This window comes from Gallinula chloropus (assembly GCF_964237585.1).
Source record: "Gallinula chloropus genome assembly, chromosome: 1".
In the NCBI taxonomy this organism is placed as follows: domain Eukaryota; kingdom Metazoa; phylum Chordata; class Aves; order Gruiformes; family Rallidae; genus Gallinula; species Gallinula chloropus.
The window spans coordinates 77,277,246-77,297,379 of record NC_140085.1 but is presented as its reverse complement, the minus strand read 5'-3'; the positions used below and the strand labels follow the sequence as shown (position 1 = coordinate 77,297,379).

General features: G+C 39.2%; 1 protein-coding gene across 1 annotated transcript in view; it reads right to left on the bottom strand.

Annotated features, from left to right (window-relative positions):
- The window catches only part of LOC311196162 (uncharacterized protein), a gene marked incomplete at its 5' end in the record, with an annotated part of 56,552 nt that overhangs the window by 2,811 nt on the left and 33,607 nt on the right, over positions 1 to 20,134 (bottom strand). The window contains 12 exons of the mRNA XM_084269668.1: positions 141 to 205; positions 1,646 to 1,827; positions 3,080 to 3,245; positions 5,663 to 5,858; positions 7,353 to 7,517; positions 8,642 to 8,878; positions 9,653 to 9,751; positions 13,515 to 13,661; positions 14,820 to 14,878; positions 15,474 to 15,606; positions 15,725 to 15,826; positions 16,001 to 16,062. Coding sequence (XP_084125794.1) covers positions 141 to 205; positions 1,646 to 1,827; positions 3,080 to 3,245; positions 5,663 to 5,858; positions 7,353 to 7,517; positions 8,642 to 8,878; positions 9,653 to 9,751; positions 13,515 to 13,661; positions 14,820 to 14,878; positions 15,474 to 15,606; positions 15,725 to 15,826; positions 16,001 to 16,062 — 1,613 coding nt within the window. The remainder of the gene's footprint in view (positions 1 to 140; positions 206 to 1,645; positions 1,828 to 3,079; positions 3,246 to 5,662; positions 5,859 to 7,352; positions 7,518 to 8,641; positions 8,879 to 9,652; positions 9,752 to 13,514; positions 13,662 to 14,819; positions 14,879 to 15,473; positions 15,607 to 15,724; positions 15,827 to 16,000; positions 16,063 to 20,134) is intronic.

The window sequence follows — 20,134 nt, the reverse complement described above, 5'->3', positions numbered from 1 at the left end:
TGGAAATGCACAGTATGCTTACAAAGAAAAATTTTGGAAAATTTCTTTTGTCCTCATCTGGAGCAAAGACACTGCATTGGCTAGCTTTGGTCTGTTGTTTTGACTGCCTACTTGAATCCCACAAAGAAATGAAGTTTTACCTAGTACTCTACCACCTAAAGTTTCAATCCCAACAGCAAAGGATTTCAGGTCTGGTGAAACAGATCTAAAAAAGAAACAAAAATAGTACATTGTTTTGCAGAGTAGTAGAAAAATGCAGCTACAGCCACCCTGTGAATGTCTGCACATGCCCCATTGCAAGAATATGCTATACCTAGCATAGCTCCCTCAAGCCCTAATTGAAAAGATTCACCAAAGATAAAGTTCAGATGTAGAGCATCCTTTTGCTGGCCTCAGTGGGTGAACTCTCTTTGAAATAAGTTGGAGAATCTACAGAAACTGTCCTTGAAGCCAAGGAGAACAGATTGTAAAGATTGGGAGAGGATGCATGGGGAAATGAAAGTGAACCAACTGAAAATAGGCACTTCATGTGCATAAATTAAACTCCAAGAAGCTGCCTTGCTTTAGAAGGTGCTGTACTGTGCAGTCGTGAACAGAGGGAGGAAAGGTATACAGTCCTTGCTAACTACATGCAGGCAAACCCCACCTTTGCCTCTAGCATTTTAGACAGCAAATGTGAGTTACCTAGCTAAAAGGGTACCTCGTTCCTACCAGTGGACAAACAGCCTGCATCCACCAGATGAACTGGAAGAATTCACAAAAGGCAGGGATGAGTACTGAGCTGGCATAGGGGCAGGAGGGAGACTTGCCAGGGCCAGCCTGTTTCCTGAACTGGAGTTTATACGTCAGTGTATCGTCTTTTCAGCACTAACATGAAAGTCTCGGCATCATACACATTAGTGTTCTGAAAACATTGCCCAGCAAAGTGAGCCTTGTCCATAATCCAGGCATGTGGCAAGAATGGCTACTCTTTGGAGTATGACAGAAGAACCAGCAGCTTAGCAAAGCGAGTTATCTAACCATGCACGTTAACTACCAAGGATCATAATTCACCCAATGAGCATGAGTGGAAAGAAACTTCCATGCAAAAGGCACAGAACAGTCTCTTTTCTTCCAAGTATAAAATAGTAGTGCTGCTTTACAGCTGAAGGAATAAAAAAAAAATCATTGCTGCTGACATAGTGCTGTTTGTACCAGCTTAAGAAAAAAATGGGAATATCAGACTTCTCACAGCACAAAACAATCCATTCTGTGGCAACAAGGCTTAGCAAAGGTGAATTTTTTTCTCCTGAGTAATGTGAACAGCATAGACACCTTGCATATGGCTTAGGACCAACTGCATTTTATTTTATCGCTCTGTTAAAACCCTCCCTGTCATTGGAAGTGAAAAGCCATGTTCAGCCCCAGCACAAGACCCAACACATTTCATCACCAAAGTATCTTCTCAGCCCTAAATTGGAATTGAATTGGTGGACGGGCATTTTGCCATGACTCTGAACAGAGCTGGGTTTCAGAGTGCGGGCAAAGACACAGGGCACCCATTTCATCAGCATGCCATTCCTCACAATAGGAATGTAACAGTAGATACCATATTCTGTTTCTCTTTCCCCAAACTTTACGGTCAAGGTAAGGTAAAGTATTTCACCTAAACATTATCATGTATGTAGGAGTGCCTCCTAAGGCTAAAATAAATGCACATGCAGTCTGTAATGCTAAAAAATAGGGAAATGCTTTGGTACAGCTTTCTCTTTGGCACTGTCCCAGAACTGCAGAGGAATTGCCAAGTCCATGCACTTGTCCTTCCACACAGCTGCAATTGTGAAACACCTGAAAGGAGAAGGTAAGAAGAGAAATATATTTAATCAGAATTCAGGGGCACAAAACTATTTTTATAGCTAGATTTTTCAGTCCCCATAACAGGCAGGCTGTTGTTTAGGCTGAAAGAAACCTCCCTGATCATCTTTGCAGACTAATGGCTGAGTTCATTGGTATGCTTCAGCCACTCCAGAGACACAAAGCAAATGCGACTCGAATTTCAGCCATGCCATTGCTAGGACAGAAGGTGCTCTGTGTATGGTTAAAATGGGTCAAAGCTATGCAATTCAGACGTGAACTGTCATCCAGACATTCTGCTCCTATGAAGTAGATGATTAGCAATAAAAATATAGATGTGGACCCAACAATGCAGTCAATGCATTTGGTGCTAGACTGACAGACTTTGAAGTGAGCAGAAAACATGGGTCTGAAAGCTCATTCCTCTGAAGCAAAGCAAGAGAATATTGCTAGGATTGGAATAGAATGGGCATAAGACTGAAAATGCTGCCTGTCTCTTTCAGTAGTGTTACCTAAAGACAATTCTGCTTCTGCTAGAAGACATGACCATTTGCACACAATTCTGCAAAACTACTGGTTTTAATGGTCTTGCTCAGACAGAGTTGTTTGAAGTCCTGGAAATGGCTTTGCTGCTGATACATGGAACAAAGTGGCCAGAAGTATATTTACAGGACCTCGTGCCTGTAGAGATTAGTTAAGACTTGCTTTCCTGAGCTATGGCAGCTGAGGAGAGCAGGCAGTTCCAGTATGATCTGTAACAATTTGTGAAACCAGCACATGCAATTTTATATGTGTCTGCTGCACAGTTGACACCATGTAATTTTGCTAGCATAGCAGCTACACCAGTAACGGTCTTCTAAAGGAAGCCCCTCTTACCTGTGTTGTACCTATGCTCTAAGAAATGTACTGGGGAGCTTAAAACCAAATCTATGGCCATCTTGCTGAGAAAAAATAACTAAATCCTCCTCCCCCCCCCCCCCCCAAATTAAAATCAAAAGTCTTTTGAAAAACCATTCAAGAAATGTTAGTTAAGAGTCTGAGGTTTGCATGTCTTTCTGACCAGCTTATTTATCTCAGACCAACTGTTTTGAAGACCCTCCCTGCAACTTTGCACTCACTCAGTTTCTACTACAAGGTTCCACAATATAGAATAGACATTTTTGTCTGCAGGATTTCTTAATCACAAAGCCAAAAAACAATAGATGGGGAAATGTATCTACAAGCATCTATCCATCTATAAATTTACCATATTCTTTCCTGTACCAGTTGATGATTTACACCCCGCAAAGCAGGCCGTCATGTAAGTGATCCCATTATCTCCACATACTGGATCCCACTGATCAAGCTTGCAGCCACAGTCAGCATTGCAACTGGCCATGAGGTTGGTTTTAGGGGAAGAAAGATGTTTTAATCTGCAGGAAAACAGAAAGAAATGAAAGAATTACTTAGCCAAATTACATACTCAATATATCAGGGAGCAAGCAAGCAAAACATGGAGAAAATAAGGCAATCAAGATGGACACGTATCTGCTACCACCCAACAGACTGTGAAGCTGTCATATGAAGACTATGCTAATTTTGGCTAAACTGAAGCTGATTTTTCATCAAGCATTAACATTTTTATGGAATATTGCTGAAAAGACTGAGAACTCATGAACTAGGTATTCTTGGCTGGGAGGGAATATTTGGGGGCTTTTTTTCATTTGAAAGTTCAACCCAAGAAAAAGAAAATCATACCTAAAATCTCTCGTTACCTCTAGAGTGGCCATTCTTTTCCTTAGCAGTAGATATCTGGGTGCTAGAAGCGATGACATAAAACCACATGCAATGACAGCAGCAAGATGTCCTTGACATTTTTTCTGACCAGATCAGAGCCCGTTAGTGCCACTGAAAGCTGCATGAGTCTGAGTGGGAAGTGCTGCTACTGTCTCAGCTCTGACAGCATTCAGCAGCAGCCCTGCACCCGAGATAGGCCTGAGCCCCATTTCCCATCAGATCTCATTTCTCATATATTATTGTGGACTTTCATGGCTTCTACCTTTACCAACATTTCCATACAAAACCATCAAACTCAGGCCCCTGTGAGCTCAACTAAGCAGGTAACAACTAGCACTGAGAATTTAAAAGTGGCCAGTGACATGGTAGCAGGGGTCAATTTTCAGAAAGTGATGTGAGTCCAGCAGCTACAAATCAGGCCTGCTTTGAAGTTACTCACAATATAAAGGAGACAGTGTTCAAAATTTGCTTTTTCTTCTTCCCTACCCTTCAAGCCGAAGCGCACCTCAATGGGGTCTATGTTTCTCCTGTCTTTTAGAAGGCAAAATAACCTGGGGGTTTCAGCCTCTTCAGGCTGTTGCTCATCTTCAAACTACCAGTCGTTCAATGAGTAAAACAGAATGTGACTTCCTTAACTGGAACAATCCTAGCATATGCTAAACTCTCCAGTTTCAGTTCTCCTGGAAAAATTGTAATTGCTCTTCCACCATTTGCTGCCTTGATGTTTCTGCTTATTTTTAATTTGCTCTACAGCATCAGATGTTATGCTCAACCTGAGTTATCTACACTGCACCAACCTCTGACAAAGTTTATGTAACTCACCTTGAAGCTGAACTGGGTGTCAGGTTTGCCAAGACAACTTCGCTATTTCTCCAAACATAGGCTCAGTTTCAAAAAACACAGGACTGAGTTTCTGTCTGAATTAAAAACCTAGCAAGCCTTGCTGGATTCAGTTTAATCCTTTAAAATCCCCTTGAAATTTGTTGGATCTGACTGAGCTAAATTTAAACAGTAGGCAATTGTGGCATTCTGCTGTGGTCAGCAAAATGCTCTCAAGAAAACATGACCATGGCCCTGGTAAGGGAGGGGGAATGTCTGTTTGGGCAGCACACGCTCCTGACTTGACCACTTTCTACCTGACAACTGAGAAAATGGACCCAAGCAAGTCAGTAGTTCCAGTAACCAAGGCAGGCTGGTAACTCCCCATGCAGGTTGGTAACTACTGATCTAGAGGATTGTCCCTTCTAGAGGCAAAGCCACTGGGGGACCATGGGAAGCCACTTCCAACACTCTTTTTTACTTCCCACTCAGTAGTAGCAGTACCACTTTAAATTAAAGCTTTGAAATACAATATAAAAATGTCAATTGCCTGTGATAAATTTTGATTAATTAGTGATTTTCCAGAATACAGAGGTATATTTTCAATATTCAGCAATAAACAATTCAGAAAAAGAAATATCCAATTTAAACAAAATTTGAAAAACAAAATTGGGATATTCTGCTCAATTCCAACACCGGGTATCATACCAGCCTGACAAGCCTATCTCAAAATCTAGGGTTTTCTTGTGTGTATCACCACCAAGGAAGCAGTAAATTATGTAATCCAGTAGAATCATGGAATCACAGAATGCATTATGTTGGAAGGGACCTTTAAAGGTCATCAAGTCCAACCCCTCTGCAGTAAGCAGGGAATAGGTTTCAGCTACAGTAGCTCCACTGTAGCTGACACCACACTGTTTGACACTAGCAGGTGACACAACAACACCAGTTTCACTGAAAAATTGCTGTCTTTAAACAGATATGTATAGAATTTTTTTTAATGTAAAAGATATAGCAATGTGCTGCAGTATACAAACAGATAAGTTACATTTCAGAATTCATCAGAATTAAAATTAAAATGTTTCCTAGAGTGGAAGTTTGTAGTCCCAATGAGATAAGAAATCCTGATTAAACTGCAGATAGAAGAATACAGGTGTGTGTACCATGTTTTGCAAGGAGAGGGAAGCAACTATGACCATTGACAGAATCAACACAAACCCAAGGGGATACAAACCCAGAGTAGGGCGCTGTCAAACCAGCCACCTGGAGCACCTCACAACTGCACGTAAAGTACAAGAGATTTAACAAATACGCTACTATAAAGGTGATGCATGCAAACTTTGCCATTTCAGTTATGTGAAGTTTAAATTTCTTGATGAGAAAGCCTCCTAGAAACATCCCCAGGATTGTGATAGGTAAAAGTATCACACCTGCAAATAAAAGGAAACAAAAAATAATTAAATGCTGTCACTTGCATTGACACTTTTGAATAAATATGGAGTTCTAGTAGCTTCCAAAATATCAGATACAGCCCTATTTATAAACTGAACCCTTTGAGTTTCTAATAATTTTCATTACCTCTAAGTAATGTTGCTTACTTCCTCATTTTCTTTTGACTCATGAGTTGAAAAAAATCTAAAACTAAAAAAATCATAGTTTCTTGATATTCCAGTTTTATTATTGTTTTTGTTACAGAATCACAGACTGGTTTGGTTTGGGTTAGAAGGGACCTGAAAGCCCATCTAGTTCCAAACCTCTGCCATGGGCAGGGACACCCTCCACTAGACCAGGTTGCTCAGAGCCTCATTCAACCTGACCTGTTGTTTGTATGCAGTCTGATGTAATAAAACCTAGGCAGGTGCCTGCATAGTATGTGAAATAAATGCCTCAGCTCTTGGGTACTTCTTTAATGTTTTACTTTACATTAACTTTCTGGAAGTTAAAAAAAAAAAATCTCCAAAACAGAATACAAAAGGAAGCAATATCTGATTTTGCTTTGAGACTGAATCATGGAAAAATTCACATTTAGATTTAATCTCTTCAGCACTTCACACGGTCCAGCCCTAACAACTTACATACTAAATGGAAAGCTTCTACAATGTTTTATTATGGAAGGTTTGTCTTTCTCTGCATGGTGTTTTGTTTCTGTGGGGGTTTTTTTGTCATCTTTTTGTAAAACTTTCCCAGCAGCCAAAAAAAGAAATAAGAAGGTCTTTCCCACATTTGCACCTGACCCACAGCAAAGAAGACTGCCGTTCAGATTAAAGTTATGGCATATCAGTTCTGCAATGTCTTCAAATACCCTGGTTTTCTTGTCAGGTTATGAGACTACATTAATCACTGTAAGATTCAACAATTTCAGCATTCTTTTTTTGTAGAACAAACCAAAGAATTTATTTTTGAGGGAACTGGTAAATAGAACAAGAGCTTTGAGCTGAATTAAATTACTCCAAATTTTACAATTTGGTTTCTTACTACTTATAAAATTTTTATTGGTAATAAAAACTGAAGAACATTTACACTGAGATGTTATTTTGAAAAGGAAAATCACACATTTCATTAGATTTTTTTTCTAAATTAAATGGGTTTTTTCTTTTAGTTATTACTTAGTTGCAGTTTGTATATGTGTTTTGTACAGGAAAACAGCACATTCATAACCCAAATCTCACTCCGAAAAAACTTTAGCCAAACAAAATCCGCCCAGTTCTAATAATCCCCTAGCTCATTAAATCAGGAACACAAGGAAAATTAACACTAAAATTAACATCCATTTTGAAATACTGTAAGGAATTTGATAAACCACTACTGGTTGGTTTGTTTGTTTAATTTAAAAAGTTCACAGAAGCGTCTTCTAAAAAAGGAAGGCATAATAACAAAGAATAGCTTCCTTTTGGACACTGGAATTTAAAAGGATGGGTACCTACCGATTAGAAAGATGGCTCTTGCCACTGATACATTAAATTGCTGCTCCATGAACTTTGTCTCATAGGTTATCATCCCAACTAGAGAATTGTACTGCAGAATAGTGAGGAAGATGTACACCAGGAAAACTGGATTTCCAAGCAGCTTCTTCAGAGCTGGGAAGAAATCTGCAATGGAGAGATATATGCTGTACACCCTGCTAAACATAGAGAAAAGTCATTTTGACATCCTTTATATAATAAAACTAACTTTAACTACTGGCTCTATTGCAGGCTACAGCTCTTTGCCTACAAAAATATGTGCTTGTCCAAATGAGAATTTTCCTCACTGCCAACACATGACTTAGAGAAGCAGGAAGGTTGAATGGAACGGTGGACACTGGATTTGGAATCATTAAGACCTTTTATTATTTTCTTGTGTGCGACACAGGACAAGGCATCAAGGGCACTACGGCTTGCAAACACTGATCCTCAATGTCCATACAGGAGAGGTCGCCTAGGGAAGCATTAAGACTCTATAATGCACCAAGTGAAAATTTTAGGGCCTAAAGCAGGAGCCTTCACAAACCACACAAGAGCCCTGCATGAGGGTGAGCACCTGACCCAGCAAAAGTCTGTAGCCTTTCCCAAGAAGCCTTGATTAGAGAGTATCTAAGTCCCTAAAATTGAAGTGAAGACAAAAGCCCGCATTTAGCCTGTAGTCTGGCTGTTAGCACGCTTACCTAAAACACAAGAGTTCAGAACACCTCTCTGGGAAGTGCCCTAGGCACTAAGAATAGCACATGGGTACATACATAAGGATAGAACCCTCAGGGAACTGAGTCCAGCAATGGGTACTTAGGTCTGATAGCACCTATGCAAGGTTAATTTACCATTTGTGAGCCAGGAATTCAGAGAAACTCCTGCAACAGCTCTTGTAGTACTTAGCCCTGTGTTTCCCTCCCACATGTGGTCCTCAGCAAAACACTGATGAGGGATGGGGTGTTTTCCCCCTCTTCTTACATCATCATATGAATGCACATCAAGTAACAACTACCATGTTGAAATGAGACTCTCTAGTGCTCAAAGCAAATCACTCAAAAGTGTGAGCTTTTTCCAGCTGTCTGGCATGAAGAAAGGACTGAGACACAGCCTTAGCATGTAACTACAATGCTACAAATTAGAGTGGTTTTGTCCATCATTTGCACTGCTGGAACATGCATTCTGCAGAGGGTTGTGCAAACCCACGCTCAGCTCAGAGTGAAACCTTGAGACAGAATTATCATGCAAACATTTGGGGAATAATCTTTCACCTTTAACGGCCTCTGAGAACTTTAACTGTGGCTGAACTGGGGGGTCTATTTTACAGTGATCTCCTTGAACTGGCAAATGACTGATCTTCATGTTTTCGTTCTTTCCTTCTTTTGTTAAGGAATAAGGCAGAAACCAGAAAGGCAATGAAGCAATGAAATTGACTGCTCCACAGATGAGCAATCCAAGCCACCAGGCACCAACCCAACGGGTATCCTTAGGATTTATGCTGATGGTATCTATAAAATAAAAGTAAAAAGAGGCAAATAGATTATGCAGAGCAATTAAACTGTTTTTAATTTAACTAAGGATATAGTAGATATTGTGATATATATTATTTAAAGCCCAGAACAGAAGTAATTTATGTTTCAAATGAAGAATTGAAATTTAGCATTCATGAAATCAGCCCCATGCAGTTAAAAATAAATGTTTCCATTTAGGCCCATAGTAGCATTTCATTTACAATCTTCCAACACTTTTCTGTGGGAATGAGTAACAGCAAGAGGGCCCTTCACCACCAAAAAACAACTTCAATCTCTCGATATCCCACTGATCCCTCATTCTTCCATCCACAAACTCAAAGCTTTTCCCTCTAGTTCCTTAGATTTTTCTCTGGGATTCGAGACAGGAAAGTGGTTTTAACAATGAAATGATTTTTCATATGAATCTCTGCTGAAAGCTTTTTAAGAGAATATAATTTTTGCCAAGTGTTGAAAGTGTTCTTGAGCAAAGGCCTTTCACTGTTCCCTCAATATGGGGATGGCCTTCCATTTGCTCATTTGCTCTTAGCTGCACAACGAGGGTGTAGTGAAAGGGATTTTGAGATACAAAAATTTTCTGGAGACAGGGTAGAAGTCTTACATCAAGGGCAACTGCAGTCACACTACAGCGCTGCAGATATTAAAATGTAAAAAGCACTAGCTTTTGAGTAGGAAAAACTATCTTAGAGAGACTCTCTTTTTGGAACAGTAAGCTGAGAAGGTGCTTCTTAGCACTACCCCATGGTCTCTTACCAACATTCACAATGCCAATATCAACCCAGAGGCTGGCACAGAAAGATCCAAGCAGGAAGCCCAGGGTCGGTCCAAACATGCCCGAGGATCTCACCAAGCCTGTAAGAGAAAGGAGGCAACAGGGGAGAGTGAGCAAAACGCTGCGCAGACAAGCACATCTGCCCCTCTGAGGGCAAGGGAGAGAGGGAGGAGACTGAAGAGGGGCACAAGCTGTGGGGGCTGTCTAGTGGCAGCAAAAAGAAAAACAAAAAAAGCTGCAAGCAAACTCCTTCACCCACACAGGACTTTGTCAAAGCAAGTGTAGTCTCAATGTGGACCTCCACATACATTTCATTGGCAAGACTGGTGTCTTAGAGAGAACAGAAACAGACTAAATTTCCACTGATTTTTATCCCTCATCCTCCCTACTTCTTTCCCCAGATTTTTGTAGTTCCATCATTGAGCCTGCAGCAGTTAAATAATGCACATACAACTCTAGGCCCATTGGAGGTATCATAAATCTACCTGCAACTGTTTACAGCTTGCCTGACCTTCTGTGATAGTAGGAGTCAGGATTTTTCCTGGTACTACATGTTCAGATCCCTCGTTTAATTTTATGTAGCAGTAGTTGATCAGATGATGCTCATATAAGATGGCACCCCTTTGCAGTCTGGAGCCACATTAGAACGACAGGCACAATAAAAGTGTGTGGACACGGAATTAGGCACAGGACCCTGAGAATATTGTCAGTAGGCAACAAGGAGATGCATGTGCCTGTGTGTGATCAAAGTTCATTAGGCAGAATCTTTGTTGATCCGTTCAGTAAAAAAAAAAGAAAAAAAAAGAAAAAATCAAGAAATCTGGTGATCATGTAATGACCTCTTAAGTCATCTTTCTGATTTGCTACTGGCCTCACAGAGGCATCCATTGCCCACTCTGTCTCCGCTTACAAAGGAGATAGCATGAGATCAGAAGAAGGTCAGATGTCCCTAGAAGAAAATAATAAGCTGTGAGGCTAGCTGAAACCTAGGAAGCTAGGACTCCATTTTGTTGACTGGGCATGTAAATACAGCACAATTTTGGTGATCACTGCTGGCAATCAACATAAAATAAAAGTATCATCAAAATAATTCAAGCATAGGTCCTCACTTTCCTTTGTCACTTGTGTTGATCTGTTGAAGTTTAGTTATAGTGGGTAAAAGTTTAAAAATAAGTTCAGAGATTCAGATTTCTAAATTCTGGCATGGAACTGCCACTTGGGAACCCTGTGATGTTGCAGAAGGCTTCACTGGAAAAAAGAACTCTTGATCAAGTGCCTGTCCATCCTTGCCCATGTTCAGCCCTATGGTCTCTAAATCCTACTGTCATGTTGTGCTGCAATGATTTTTCTCCTGTTGGTTTTGCAGACTCTCTTCTGAATACCATAATGACTTAGCTTATGATCGAGGACTTCTATAATAGCTTCTTAGAGCGTATTTTAACCATATGATTTTTCAGCTTTGTTTCATTGCTCCAATTGCAAATTGCTTTCCTTTAGTTCTCTCATTTTACCTCTTTGGAAGATCTGGCCTTTGGGATCATATGCTGATGCTTCCAAAGGGTCTGACTTCTGCAGTCAGGATTTTGACACAAGAAGCCAGAAATCAGCTCTTTATGCTTATCTCTGAGTCTAAAGGAGAAATTACAACTCAGAATTATGCAAGCTCACCTCCAAACTTCCAGTACTTGGTGGCAAATTTGTGAAATAATCAATTAAAAACCAGCACACACATCCCAATAACCTTGTACATTGTATGCAGTATATTTCTTTAAGGTACTATAAACTACCAGATAAAGTAAGCAGCATATGTGCAATTCTTTTACATATGTACAGGTTTTAAATAAAACTTCACATTTGCATACTCTTAAAATTCAAAAATAACTTCGCTAATATGCTTGTACTGTGATAAAACAAACCCAAATAATTTCACTGATATTTTCTCATCTTATTTTCCTTTGTAATATTTATTTTTTGTAATCAATAAACAGACTAAACTACAAGCAGTAAATCATGCAGACTTATCAGTTCATCCGCTGTTGCATATTGACATAGCTCAGCCAACCCTTGCACTGATGAGTAATTTAGCATGTAAGAGGTATTAAAGTTTACAACACATGTTGGCCTCAGAAATGTTTCTATTGAAGCCACAGTTTCAATAGTTCCCAGATTATATGTTAGTGCTCAACAGAGTGATGACATTTCATTCATTCAAAGCCTCTAATAAAATCAGCCGCTACATCAAAGCTAACAACCCCTAATAAATTCTGGAAGACAGCTAAAAATATTGCCTGGTTTTGCTTTTCTCTTCCTTCCTATGGCAACTCCGGTTTTACTGCTGTCAGAAGGATTTTAATGCTGCATTCCATTGACACTTAATAAAAATCTGTCTCTGCCTCAAAATATGTTATTCTTTTACTCAACAAAATATCTAAGGGCAGAAGAAAAATGGAGAGAGGGGAAGATGACACTTCTTGCTGAGGGTCAAATAATGAGATCAGTGGTCAAAATTCCACAGCAAGTCTTCACTTATGTTTTTTATTATAGAAATTTTCTTGTAATTTTACAAAAATGCTGATCATAAATTGATTGTCAATTGATAAAGAAAATCAGATATAGAAAAGTATAAAGTTGGTCAAGAAAAGGAATTTTAGCTCTATGGAAAAGACTGTATTTCAGCATTTTTTTGCAAATTGGGTCAGCCCGTCAAAGTATCAAAATAATTTAATGGAATAAGAAACTGAAAATTACTATTCAGAATGTTGAACTTAGACATCTTAATACTCTGTAAAGAAAATACTTGCTTCAGTTGCATGACCTAACCAATTTTTCATTTTGGTTGGATCCATACTATTCTTTGTGCCAACTCTATATTTTTAATCTCACTTCCCCAATAGCTCCCAACCTGTCACAATCTTTCTCAAATCAGATTCTGACAAGAAAAAAAATACAGCTGAACTTTTTAAAATGCCTTTAATCAGAAGCTCAGAGGTGATTACAAATACCTTGGATAACTGCTAAGTGGAACTTTTGTTTTTGTCAGCTCCCTTCATAATACCTCTATTTCCTTTGACCTGCAGATTTCCTCATCCCCAAATGAAGACATTTGCAATGGCCTTACCCTGTAGCATTATTCACTGAGCTCTTCATGAAACTGTCTTTCTATCTCTGTGACCAGTTCAACTTCACCGAGTTTACTTCAGGCAACAGTTTTGGGCTCCCTCAACCACACAAACAACCCATGCTATTAAATCACTTTGGCAATAAATGAATTAGCTTGGGTGTAAGTCTCTCTCACTTGGGCAACAGGCTATCTTCCATCAAAACAACAACAACAACAAAATTCCAATTAAAAGGGATTTGTTACAACACCCTGGAAAGGTTTTGGTTTTTGTTCATTAACTCATGAGTTTATAAAGCTTTCCTTAGGATGTGTGCTGTATGTAAAATTCAAAAGGTCAGGTAAAAGCTTCTGTAACATGTGTACATTACCATGATTAAGGATAATTCTCTTATCTGTGGAACAGACTTTATTCTCTGAAGCTGTGGTACAGAAGATGATAAGCCAGATGAGAGATACAACTTCTCACTTTGGAGACACAAGTATTTGATTTCATGACAGAGAGAACTGGCACATGTAGCAGAAGCCACTTGGGGAAAGCAAAAAGAACATCTGGGAAATATCCTCTGAAAATAAACATGAGATCTGTTTTGTATTTCTTTCTTGTCTCTGTATAGCTAAAAATTATCCAGAATAGAGCAAAGATTCTTTTTTTTTTTTTAATTTGCTACAGAAATGTTAAAGAAAAGAATGTTTAGCATAAAAATCACTAATTTGCATATTACCTATGTAAAACGCTGAGTTTTCTTCTTTAGAAAAATCATCAATATATGAAACCCCCAGTGGCATAACTGGTGCTTCCCCAATTCCACGTAAAAGGTTCCCCATCAACACAAAGAGCCACAGGTAGGAATTTGTTGTTCTCTCACATCCTGCAGGCCATAAACATTTGCAATTCTGTGAACATAATTCTGACAATATTGCAACAGAAAAGTCACATAAAATACGTGGGTTTTTTAATCGCTATACAGTAGGTTTCTTTATATTGCAGTTTCTAAAAAGGGTTTAGCTGCTTTCTGGTGAAAGAGCCTATATAAAAATGGGGACAAGCAGAAGAAGGGAACCCTGTATCAGAGCTTTATGCTTACCAAAATTTTTCATTGCTCTGGGTGTTTCTGTAGCATCTGTGACTGGATGGCCCACAGACGGTGCTGGGGAGCAAGCCGATACACTCGTAGAGGAGTTGTCCACAGTAACAGTTATCCTTTCATAATTATAACTGGAAAACAACTATGTAAAATACGACTGACACGTGAAAGCCTCTGCTTGGCAGGAAGTGTGCATGAGCCTTGTGTTCATACATGCTCATTCCTGTTACATGAAAGCAAAGGAGAGGGGCAACCCATTTCCAGTGCATTTACTTAAAAAAATGATAGGTATCTTCATACCTTTTTCAGAATGACCTGAGCATTCCAATCTCAGTATTTTCTTAAGGTAAAAAGCAAAAAAAAAGCTACTTCCACAGCTTAAGAGATCATTATTGACACTGAAGTATGGAGGCAAGAGACCATCCACATCTGCCTACATGCAACATTGGTGTTATTCCATACTGGCACCGGTTTCTTACCTATGTGGCAGACATGTAACAGAGATTTCTGTGCCAGTTTAAAATTAGCTAGCTAAGGATCAAGTCATAACCTCCCTGTGTCTGTAAAGAGATTAACTCAGGCTGCAAAGCACATGCCAGTTTGCCTGTATTTATGCAGCCAGCTACTACAGCAAATCTGCTAAGTAAATTGGAGCCAGCTTGAGTATATTTATGATACACTGGGATAAATAAAAAACAGATATTCCCTCTGGCTGTGCAGTCAAGTGGCAACCTTTAATATTGTGATGGATGATGATGAGGTCCCCAAGGCCACTGGGTTTTGCTCAGTGGTCGTGGAGAATGCATAATCTTCAGGACTTGGCTGTGAATTTGGGTTAAATCAGAGACTTACATATTTCTGCTTCTGGCTTCTGCTGTCACCTGCAGTGGAGGTTCCCTGCTATTTCACAACCAGAGCAGTGACTGTGGCCACTTGCCATACCTTGGTCCCCAGATATAATTCTTTCCATACCCTCCTTATCACAGGTATTGGTCTTGGAACTAAAGAAAATGCACAACTAAACTTTAATTTTTGAGGAACAGAGGAGGGTTGTTTTCAACTACTATTCTGTAAGGGAGCCAAAGGATTGGAGAGGTATGAACTGCTTCTGACAGCTATGTAAGCACTAAAGCTTAAACAGGGAGGGTTATTGAGATATTTGGTGCTCTCCGAGTTCTGTGGAGATATGCATCTTGATAATTTTGAAGAGCTTAGCATGAATAGCTACTATGGAGAAAGAAAACTCCTCCATCACGATTTCATTACAGTTCATTTCAGTATAAAAAAGGAGGATAGCTAAGAAAATACATATAAATACATATATCCATCCCAGGCAAAAAAAAAAATCAACCCACTTTTTTCCTAATTATGTGTAAGTTCTATAGAAATTTAGGTTTCTCTTTCACTTACCTGTAGAACGAGTTAAGCTTTCAGAGAGGAAATGAGAAAGTCAGTACTAAAAATTGACCTAGTAAAACCTTCCTGTTATCTGGAAGAAAGTACTATCATCAAGCTTCTAACCTGGGTAAATGATTAAAAAAAAATTCATATGGTCAAGTTCAATTAATGCACAATATGAAAACTCTCCATATTTACCGTCCCATTAGGAACTGAGGCATCACTGACAAAAACGCTCCTAAGGACATGATGAGACATCCAACAGCAATTACTTTTGGTCGATGAACTCGTGGTCCAAGGTAGCTCACGAACACCATTACCATTAAGTTACCTGCATCAACAGGAATGAGAACATGTAAGATTTGAAAAGGAGATTTTTTTTTTTTTTTTTTTAGGGGGAAATGTATTAAGGAGAAGTGTTTATCCACTTTCAGAGAAAGCACACATACCTATCTCAAAGCTGCCATCAATAATGCCAACAATTGATGATGAGATTTCAAATCTCCTTTCAATTTGACTAGACATGCTCTTCATGTAGCTTCCAGAAAATCCTTTGGCAAAAAAAGGAAAAAGCTAGAGCTCCAAGAAATATCTGAAGAGAGAAAATAATGGAGTTTGCAAAGAAACAATTTTGTTTTCATGGCTGGATGCCTGAGCAACCTATTTAAGAAACACAAAAATCAAATGCTTTGCTTTCTAATTGTCTGTGAAGAGGTTCTTCCTACTGTTTTCGTTTAAAGAGGAGATTTTACTTTCTCTTTCACGATGGCCTCCAAAGCCTCTTCTACTGCAAAGAAAAAGAAAGTTGATATTGAGTATGGGCACCTTCTACCTTTCTACCACATACTGTTTTAGCTTTTTCCTTCCACAGGGAAAACACGTGGCATAAAGTTGGTCATTACTAGTACTATTATTACAGCATGTCTTAATACTCCTACTGTTCTAAAACACATAGACAAAAATATAAAGTTGCTACAACCAGTATGATTATAGCACACCTCTAAATGATTTGTTAGCAAAATATGACCTTACTTTTTAACTGCTGGACACATTTACCTTGTGCTTGGAATCACAACCTTGAACATCATTTCCAACACAACTAGTGTCAAACAGTGTTATACATAACTCACTGAATATTGATAGAACTTCAGACTGTCATTTTTGGTATTCCAGAAAAAATATGTGATGAGGGCTCCTCTCCATACCTTTAGCTTTGAACAGTTATGGCACATGCTCTTGGCAGGAACTGAACTTCTATCGCTGTCCTCAAAGACTGACTTTTCTTTAAGTTGACCAGCAGTGATTGGCCTGTCCATGGTATTTCTCCTCCTGATCTGATATACAGGTCTTCCTGTTTGGAAAATATCACTGTGATTAACTATTATTTGCGTAAGTGTAAAGATTCCAGTGTTTTTCAGACATACTAGATAGTGAGACACTACTTGAAATATCTACACATTGACATTGTTTCTCAAAAACGATGCTAAACAGTGTTCAAAGTGTCATTGTAATGAATGAAGGATCAGCACACCTGCTTTGTGAAACCTGCATTCTAAAAGACTGTAAAATTTTGAGGCAATTGCTGACAGTTTTTAGAAATCCTTGTAGAGAAGGGAAGTCCATAGCCAGTGGAAGGCTAGGAGAGTGTGTCAGAAAAACATCTTTGCCATGCTTGAAACAGTTCTTATATTCTCGTTTAGACGACACCTTTGGATAACTGTTCCAGCCTAAATGGACCTTTGGTATAATCTGGTAAACTGCTGATATTATATTTATGAGGACTTTCCCTAACTGCATAATCTATGGACTAGCAGAAATACTGACCACTACTCTGTACTATTCTGCAAACATACCTACGAGTAACACTATTTATTGGGTAAACACTTGCAGAATCAGACCACAAACGATGACTGAAGAGAAAATAGGGTAAGAAATATTGTAGGTAAAGATGCATTAGGGAAAAAAGAAGGCACTGATTAAAAGAAACTAATAGTGACTATCTTTAGGTCCACCAGTCTTCACAAGTTCTGGCAAGACAGATGATAAGTGTAGTTATATTAATGAGACTGTTTAAAAATTGGCTCTGATATAAGAGACAATCTTAGCTGCGTTGGTTGATATAGATTAAGCTGATGAGGGAAAACCAGATAATCATCCAGAATAATAAATCAAAAAGAGCAATTCCCAAATTCCTGTGTTGGAAAACTGATACAGTAGTACAGAAAACATTGATATACATTGACACACATATTAGAGGAATATAAAGGAACATAGGCCAAGAAATTGGCCTGTAACATTTCCCCTCAGGACACTGGGATCTTATATATCCAACTGGAAATCCTCTGGGAACTTCTCAAAGTTCCCACCCTGCAGGCCCCAGAAGGCAGCTGACACACGTCAGAGCCCATTTAAGTGTTGTGAGGGGTTTTTGACACCAGGGCTGTGGCAGGGTCCCACACTAACCTGCCAAAGTCGCTCTATTCCTTTGGAGAGACCAGTTCTCCCAGGCAAGATGCCCAGGAGCAACCAGAACTCCCTGAGAAATGTCTACCCGTGCCCAGAAAGGACCACACTCTCTTAGCCACCCAATAGCCCCCTAAAAGTTATTCTAATGGTTGTGAATAGGCACTAATGTCTAATAAACAGATACAAAGCTTCATAAGCACTCTGTTTTTGTAGTTTTTAGTTCCACCTCCTACTTCAGTATAACCCACCAGACACATACATATTTCAGAGTGATCCACATACAAAAATTTCTAAAGGGAACTAACCTTCCTTAGACCATCTTTAGCACCTCAGAAATCAAAAAACATTGAAAAAAAAAAGAAGTCACAGATAAAATGTGGTGAAATCAGATGTGCCCCAATCTTTACAGAATGGGTGCTGAAAGACAGAGTTTTCTAAAGCAAATACATTCTTTATTGATTTGTATTTTGCTGATGATTAACCTTGTGAAACATCTGATTGTTAAATAAACAGTATTTAAATCAGTGACGTGGGTTTGTTTTCACAATATTTAATGTTTTTCTGCCAGCCTAGTAATCTACTTGAAACTTGCTGAAAATGCTAAACTGTATAAACACTTTTTCTAATGCCTAATGAAACAATAACATTTTCCATAACCACTCTATAAAAATCTGAGCTTTGGCAAACCAGTGAATCATTGAGACCAGTGGTATTTAAAATTAAATGAAGAAAAATAATACAAGATTAAATATACGGATTTTTAAAAAAATTAATCAGTGGTAATAAATATGGGGTTTTTACAGAGGGATAAATCATCCCACTCTCCACAATACTTAATCCCTTTTTAAAAATACTTAATTTGCAGAGTGTACCTGTGCACTTTACCTAATCTTTCAAGTTTACTGACAGTGAGGTGCACAAAAAGTCTGTTTTGTCTTGCACTAGCAACAAACAAACAAACAACAAACAAATAAATAAATGGCAAGAAACAGGAAGGGAGAGTGGGAAGAGACAGCGAGAGGCAGAGAGAGAGAACTTACTTTGTGTCACGGCAGTGTCAGGCTGTTTCTTTCCTGTGCCCTAGGGCTTCCAGGCTGGAAGCCAGTGAAACGTCACAGCAAAAGCGCTGCCTACTCCAAGAAGTGGAACACTCCACTGGATTTTTTTTTTTTAACTTGGATTTCCTTCTTAACCACGATTGCAAAACGTTCCCACAATCACTGATAAAAAAGTTTTGCAAAAGAAGTCAGGTTCCTTGTGCTGTCATTGCTTTGGCAGCCTACCTGCCAGCATGCTAGTGGTGCCAGACTCTCCCAGGAGGAACAGCTTGTTTTCTTTGCCTCTTTTTTTTTTCTTTTTTTTTTTTTTCCCCTTCCCCTGAAGTTTATACACTAAAGCTGCTTTAAGCATCTCTCCAAAGGGGACTCCTGGCCACTCACCCAACAGGCACAGAGTGGCTCAGCTCCCGTAACAGAGTTCTGAGAGAGCAGACTGCTCTCCCAAGCGTCTCACCTGCAGTCTCAGTAACTTGCACTTCTTGATGCCTTTGACAAGGGTCATCAAAGATCCTAAGGGACGATTTAGCTCCTCAGTGGACATGAACTGTGTATTGACATCTGCCGGTTTTTGGTATGGGCCCTCTGAGTCACAAGCCCAATGTGAAGGTGCAAGAGGGCTACCCTCACAGAGACCTAAAAGGAAGCGGATGCCCTCAGCAAATCATAGCCTCCATCAGACCCCCTGCCTATTATAAATCAGGATTACTTAATACAATCACAAGCAGCTCCTGCAGGTGCCAGTAGGAGTTGTGGGATACCACAGCTATCCCTTCAAGCTGACTAGACTGGCCAAACAAAGGGAGTGAGCGTACTCCCCACATCCAGCCCAGCTCTTGCATCCTAACCAACCACAAGTAGAAAATCACCTCTCACAAGTAACAGGGCACATACAGAGTGCAAACTCACCTAATCCATGTCTCTCTAGAGCACAACACTCTGGCATAAGGAAAGATTCTGACCCAGAAGTTGTTCCAATCATTACCAACAGAGTCTCGAAAAATGGGCTTTGGTAATCAGTTTCATGTTAACAGCAAAATGCTTGCTTTTGCAGAAACTTGAATTACAAAATCAGATTCACATCTAAGTAAAGAAGAATTATAGTGATTTCTAAATATAGAAAAAAGAGGTTCATTGCTCCAATAAGTTCAGGAACCCTGGAAGGATAAAGCATTTTCTGACTATCCCCCTTCTTTGCAGAAAAAAGTACACTCTTGAAAAACAAACTTAAACAAAGTGTGTATGAAAAGCCTTGAATAGATTTTTCTGTATAAAAATATACTAAAAGATTTGCTAAAGCTTGGTAGTCAACTGCAGACAATGATTTTATTTGCCATA